The 7,177-nt window shown below is 48.8% G+C and overlaps 1 protein-coding gene across 1 annotated transcript in view; it reads left to right on the forward strand.

Annotated features, from left to right (window-relative positions):
• Positions 1 to 7,175, forward strand: part of MSI2 (musashi RNA binding protein 2) — a gene marked incomplete at its 3' end in the record, with an annotated part of 201,277 nt that extends 194,102 nt beyond the window's left edge. Inside the window, exon 10 of the mRNA XM_017730873.1 lies at positions 7,138 to 7,175. Coding sequence (XP_017586362.1) covers positions 7,138 to 7,175 — 38 coding nt within the window. The remainder of the gene's footprint in view (positions 1 to 7,137) is intronic.
• Positions 7,176 to 7,177: the final 2 nt, after the last annotated feature.

The following is a 7,177-nucleotide window of genomic DNA, read 5'->3' on the forward strand; positions in this document are numbered from 1 at the left end:
AGTTGGTTTGTGTCGAGCTGTGGCTGGAGGAGCAGTGGTGGGATGACATTGAGGCTGCAGCAGGAGCAGTTGCCACAAGATCCCAGGTGCCATTATCACCCCATTGTGCCCATCTGGAGGAGGGTGGGCAGCACTCAGCCCTCCCTCCTGGTTCCCACTCACTTCCAGCAGTAATTGCCGGGAGCCAGCTCACCACCCACTGCTTGCTGTCATTACCCTGCGATATTTTGATGTGTGAAGCTGTTTCCGAAGGGGCTGCAGAGGCAGAACAACCTTTGAAAGTGTGACTGCAGCTAGAAAATAACGTTCAAATAGTACCTTGTTAGGGCAGATCTCGGTGTGTCTCAGCCTCATCACCACTTATTTTGCTGATGAGCCCGACAGTTGTTTTATTTTCCTTTTTCCCTGCAGGGCCAGTGTAGCTGCAGGGGAGGGATAACCTGGGGCAACCTGGCTGCTCCCCATTATGGAGCGTGTCGGGGTGACAGGGGAGGCACAGCGCTCGCGTTTGATTTTCCAGAGTGAGGACTGAGCCAGCTGTCATCTGTAGCTCTTCACACTTGCAGAGGAGCCGTGTCTGCCACAGGGTTCTTAGAGACTTCGCTTTTCAAGTCTGCTTGGGAAGAGCAGGAGCAGAGGGACGCAGGTCCCCGTGAGAGATGTACAACATGGCACCTCTCATCGTGACGTTACTTGTTTTTCTGGTTTGTCTCCCACTTTCTCTTTCAGCGAGTTGGGAGCTGTTTGTACCTTGTTATTCTCCAGAATATCTGTGTGTTTCCAGCTCATTATTTCTGAGACGTTTGTGAGCTGGAGCATTGATCCGAGTTCGAGGTGTGCCACATGCTGCCTCCGACAGAAGCCACACTCTGTAAAAGCTCAGACACAAGGAAGCGATGCTTCCAGTGGCTCAACCTGACCACAAATGAAGGGGTTTGGAGCTCTCTGAGGTGATTGGTATAGAAAAAAAGAGCCTGAATATGAGCTTTTTTTTCTCAGTGCTGTGCCAGTGCACTCCTGCAGCCTGAACAGGCCCCTGAGAACCAGGAGCACCAATGTCTTATTTCAGACTGGAATTAATTTGTACATCCAGTCCTGGGTAAATGACATTCTGGTTGTTAGCAGCTCTGAAAAGCAAGGTACAAACTCCCATTAACTTCAGCCCTGACTGCACAGAGAATTAGCTTTGGCCAAGCGATCTGTAACATGGGTGCAGTGCTGCTAATTATATTTATAAGGCTCTGAGCACTAATGATGTAAGATTTGCATGCAGTGCTGAAGTTGTGCTGGTTATTTAAAGTATCAGCGTCGCGCTGTGAGTGCTGCTCTGTTAGTCATGCATGTGACAGCATGGCCATTAGTGCCACGCTCTGGGACGCTCGGGGTCCCCAAGGAAGGTGGGATTGTCCCCACACCACTCACTGTGGTTTTGCTCTGCGTCCTCTGGCAGCTGTGCTTGGGTGGTTGCAGAGGCAGCACAGCAGGCTGGAATGCTTGGGAGCAGGTGATATTCCTTCTGTGACAGTCTTCTCTTAAAATCCAGCAGTAAATGGACCCAAGTGACTCAAATTCATAGATTCATAGAATCCTAGAACAAGTCGAGTTGGAAGGGACTTTTAAAGACCATCTCGTCCAGCACTATGTCGTGGGCAGGGACACCTTCCACTACACCAGGTTGCTCCAACCTGGCTTTGGAGTTAAATGCCACCAGGCTGTGGGGCAGTCCCCTGTCCCAGCTGGGCTGCTCAGTGCCCTGCCCAGTGCCCCCCATGCCCTGCCTGCTCCCATCCCTGTCGGCAGCATTTGATGTTATTATATCATTTACTGCTTCGAGCTGGAAGATGATGTTTGCAGCATGTTCTATGAATTTTTCATAAAGATAGAAAAACAGACTAATCTTGTGAGCTTTGAGTCTTGGTGGTGGGTAATGGCTTTGATTTAAAGCATTTTGTCTTAATGATAGTTATATTGAAAATTTCCTGCTGCTTTCAAGCACGTTTAGTTATTATCATAAACATTGATGGTAGAAATGCCTGCCAAATTGTGCGTGGCTGTTTATGGCAGATGAGAGAGTCATCCAGAAATTAGAGCGCTGGATCAACAAGTTGCAAAGAAACCTGTTTGTACAGGAATCCACCTTGGGGGCAGTGGGACAAGGCAGGAACAAGGAGGGTCTTGAACGGGAAAAGGGCTGGAGATGACCAGCTCTGGTTGTAGGATGTGCTTGACAGGAGATGAGAAATGAATTTCTGATGAGAATCATAGAATCATTTATGTTAGAAAAGACTTCTAAAATCACTGAATCTTACTTTAACCCCACATGCCAAGCTCCCCTGCCCCTGCAGAGCTGCTCACCCCCATGCATGGCTGCCTGGGGACAAGGAATATCCTGCCTCTGCTTAAAGAGGAAATCCAGTGAATTGTGGTGGTTTCTTGCCCTCATGAGGATTTCCTCATCTGTGCACTATGGCAGGGAAGGCAGACACACACTCTGTACCATTCTTCATCTGGATATTTTTTAAATTTTGAAATACTCATATTTGTTATGAGTCCCCTGCAGTGGTGTTTAAGTCTTTGGGTTTTGGTGCTGTAGGAGAGGGAATGGTGTCACCAAGGCTCCATGTGGGCTGTGTGCAGGGGACAATGATTCCCATGCAGTGTCTGTCTTAGTCCTCTGTCCAGATTGCCCCTGGTTTGTTTTCTTTGAAATACAGTATATTTTAGTGGTGCCTAAGTGGTTTTTTTGTCGTCAGGTCTCATTTACTAGTCCCTAAGGGCCTGACTGTCATCCCAGTACCGTGTGAGTTCCCCTTGTAGGACAGTAATGTCAAAATCCTCACGTTTCTTCTCCTTTTCCCTCCCTCTTCCCCTTCCTCATCCATGGCTGAGTTGAGTTTATTTGGGTGGGATTCCAGCTCCCAGCTTGTCGTGCTTTGCCCAGCCGCGCTCTCCGGCCCGGCGGCGTTCGGGTCCTCGTTAGTGTAACGCTGCTAATCCTGACTTAGAAATTTCTCAAGAGTTCATCGAGGGAGAGTTTATCTTTCAGCAGTGACCTTTCTTGTTGAACACGGATTAGCGTGTGAGCAGGGTCTGTGTGAGCAAGGCAGTTTGCAGGAGGAGGCTCTGGATGTGCATCCCTGGTTTCAGCCTGGAGCCTCCTGCTCCTGCCTCAGCCTGGGCTGCCAGGCTGGTTTGGGTTCCAGCTCTTGGCTCCTTGACATAAATCACTTGGCTGAATGTGGAGAGGCATCTCACACGCATGTTAAATGGGGATAAAGGCGCTCTGCTGAAGGATGGGTTGGTAATAAAGCAGCCTCGCTGCCTAAAGAGGTCCAGCTCTTGCTGTGCCAGCCCTGCACAGCAGCTCCCAACTCCACCAGTGCCAATATTGGCATTAAAAAAAGCCTGTTCTGGGGCTGCTTTATGAACCCACGTTTTTTATCACATCCTGTGTCGCATCTTGCTTTCCTTTGCTGATTTTCAGTGCTCCCCAAGCCACTGTGACACTGGGCAGAGTAAGCCTGAGGCTTCCCAAAGCCCATCCCTCTGGCCTGCAGGCAAACGTTCACCTGCTGATCAAAATTCACAGGCTCAGAGTCTCTTCTGTGAGAAAAACCACAGCAAATTGAAAGTGAAGCAAGCAAGACATTAACCTGCCCTGTTCCATCACTGCCAGAGCTCCTGGCTGCTGGCCCTTGATCTCCATTGGCAAAGGAAGGAGCTTCTGCAGCCCAGAGGATGGAGGATCACCAGGGCTGAAGATAAAAGGTGGTTGGCTGTTACTTGCAGGCACATCTAATCTTTTCCACATCTCTCCTGACCTTGATCTATCACAGGGCTTCCTGGGGACACTTGGGATTGTAAATTTTGCATAGAGGAAGCCTTTGAGCTGGAGGCACCTAGGTACAGTCTCAGAGCTGTGAAGTCTCCCAGTGCAGGATGGCTTCCTGTACAATGTGAAATGGGACCTGAAATGGGTCCTTTGCTGCCAGGGCTTCCTGAGTGCTGGCAATTCTTGGAAGGGGAGAAGATGGCCCTGCCAGCTCCCAGGCAATGCTGAGTCAGTCTGATGGATCCAGAGTCAGGGGATTCGTGGTCAGCTCAGCCAATGCCTCTGCTGGGACCAGGCAGCAGATCAGGCTTTGCTCCTGGTCTTGGCATCAGGACACAATCAGTGGTTCCCTCCCCTCCATGGACAGCACAATCCCCTGACAGTTTTTCAGCAACGAGCTTCCAAACATCTGCCCCAATTCCTGTTTTTGCCATGGGATGTTGGTGGCCAGGGAAGAGTCTCCAATTCCTTCCAGCCTGCAAGGAATTGATGTAAGTGCTCTGCAATTCCCGCAGTTCACAGCAGCCATGGACCACTTGTGCCAGCTCCAACATCAGGAATTCTGTCATAACAACACAGGTTCCAAAAAGTGTTAACTTTTTTCCTGATGCAGTATCTGTAGTCTGGAGGATTGCAGGCATTTTTCCTTCTTCCTTTTAGTCTCAGGGTATTCCAGGTTTGTGTAAAACAAACTTGTTTCCAGGTAGTTCTTGCCAGAGCACATCAGGATTTGCACGTTGGGGAAGTTGTTCAGGGTCCCTTTGCTGTTGTGATGGTAAAGGTAAAGCTCACCTGAGCTCCTGGAAGAAGACAAATAGTTAGCAGCTAACCATGGCTGAGCAAATCATTCAAATACGACTTTCTGAGGCTGCTGAGCCTCCTGCTAATTGTGGGAGCTTTCTGTCTCATTTATTGGGTCTGGAGCAGTGTTGGCTCTGGAAAAGCTTCCATTTTTTTCTGTGGAGGTTTTCAGGCACCACATGGAGAAATGCCAGGGCGTCCCAGCCTCCACACAGCACTTCCCAGGCAGTGGAGCAGCCTTTGGTATGCCCATTTTCCCTCCTGTGAGCAGTGTGGGGTGTTGAACCCATGGTCAGTAGATGAAAAATTGTCCTTTTCGTTACCTACCTGAATTGCCAGCTCTTCTGCAGGTGTGAAAGCCTTACTTCCAGTCTTAAGAGATGCACATGAGAGTGGCTGGGGTGGGATGTGGGATATGGGGGGACGGAGAGTCTCTCTGGCTCCTCAGTTTGTTGTTCTGGAGGTTTCTGGCGCTGCTGTGGGGTTTGCAGGAGTGTTTCACTGACAGGATGCCCCTGGCCGTACCGTGTCCTGCTGTCGCTTGGAGCAGCCAACTGGGTTTTCTGTGTGACTTGGCAGGAAAATTCACATCCATTTTATTGAACCAAAGGGAAGAAAAGGGGGGAAAAGTGCTGGCTTCTAGTAATAAAGGGCTTTGGAACATCTCAGCTGGATATTTTTCTTCACGAGTGAGAAGGCCAAATGTTATCTTGACATTTAATCTTTAATAATAAAAAAAGGCTCTTTGTTTGCCAGCGAAGTCCAAAATCTGTTTACTCTCTCATGCCTTATTTCTTTTAACTTGCTAGCTTAGATGTCCTACTTACCCTCCCCTGCTGCCGGTTCAGAGCTGTGGTGAATCATTTATTGTCTAAAACTGACTTCCCTGTCACCACAGAGCCACCAGCTGCTGGGTGCCCTTTGCTTGACCAGTTCATTCATTCATTCGAGAGCTGGGGACCCCTTGGGTGAGCGATGCAGGGGAAGGGGCCAGGGCAGGAGATGTCCAGACTGCGCCCACCACAGCGCTTCGGTGAGAGCACGGGGCTGGCTCCAGGCTGGTCTCCAGGCCCAGGAGAACCCTGGGGTCAGTCCATGCAGCTCTGACCCGTGGGCAGGGGTCACTCCAGGCCACCAGACTTTACAACCCATTCTAGTGTTTAATGAAGATCGTGGGAAGTTGCAGCCAGAGGAAAAGGCTGAAGTAGTCTTGGGGCAGCCTGGAAGGCTGGAGATGGAGGTGGTGGGGTCGGGTGCCCAGGTGGGGTCTGGGTCAGGCTGCGGTGTTGGGCCCACGTCCAGCCCCGTTGGCCGCTGCATCCCGGCGCTGCCCGCGGTGGGGACACGGTGAGGCACCGGTGGGTGTGGGCAGACCAGGCTCCCTGTGCTCCCCAGGGACCTTGCAGGTACCACCCAGGTGTAGCTCCAGCTTCCCGCAGCCATCTCCATCCAGCTCCTCCCAGTCCGCTGACTTTTCTTTCCCATTGAAACTTCTTCCTCATAAATTCTACATCCAAGAGCAGCCGTGAGAAATGCCAGAAGCCTGACCATCTAACATGCTTTGATATCTAAATTTCTTCTTCAGTATCATTCTTATTTACATTGTTTTTCTTTCTCAAAAAAAAAAAGTAAGAGAGGAAAAAAATTAAATTTTCTTTTACTTCCACATTAGGAGGTGAGTTGTAATCCACCCTCTGGAATTCTTTTTTGTTTTTGATCTTTATTTAATTTGTTTAATTTTGGTTGATGTCCCAAGCATGGTTTTGGAGACGAAGGTAGGTCTTCGCTCTCCAAATCAAAAGGAAAAAAAACTAAATAAAACAACACTCTCCTTGGTCATATTTAAAAGAGAAAAATCCAAACTGTTCCATTCCATATCATTTAAAGAAAAAAAAAATCAACTATTGAACTATTTCTACAGCTTACTGATCTAAAAGGGCAGGTTTTTTCCAAAAGTATCGAATGGATCCAAAAAACGATTTTCCTAGATGTGATTCAAGTTATTTGCTGTCAACATTTTAATATCAATATTACCACAATGTGTAGTCTCAAACTAGTTCCTTTGTAGTTTGCATGGGATGTGAATGCTGTCTCGGCGTGCCCAGACCTAGAGAACTTGTTACTACTGCATGAGCATCAAGTCAGATGTTGAAAAATACCTATTATATTTTGTGATAATTTGGTGAAAATGAGCACCTCCAGTCTCTGGTTGCAGTAGTGTGTTGAATGATTGTTCTTTTTTTTTTTATATATATCCATATATATATTTTTGGAGCTCTAAGCTTCGTAGTAGTCCGGGCTGACTCTTCTCCAGTACTTGCTCTCCTCTCGCATGGCCTTGGTTAAGTGTTAGAATTGGGCCTAGGCTGTTTATTCTGGTGTTTGGCTTTGTAATACCGGTGCATGCCCGGCGTCTGGCCTCATACCCAGCTTTATTCTCTGCACACCAGTCTTGAATAGCTACAGTGCTCAACCGAATTTTGGCGCACCCGCTTCCCCGGCAGGCTCCAACCCAGCGCGGCCCGGAGGTTTCCCCGGGGCCAA

The sequence above is a fragment of the Corvus brachyrhynchos genome, unplaced genomic scaffold (genome assembly GCF_000691975.1).
Source record: "Corvus brachyrhynchos isolate BGI_N302 unplaced genomic scaffold, ASM69197v1 scaffold283, whole genome shotgun sequence".
Taxonomy (NCBI): domain Eukaryota; kingdom Metazoa; phylum Chordata; class Aves; order Passeriformes; family Corvidae; genus Corvus; species Corvus brachyrhynchos.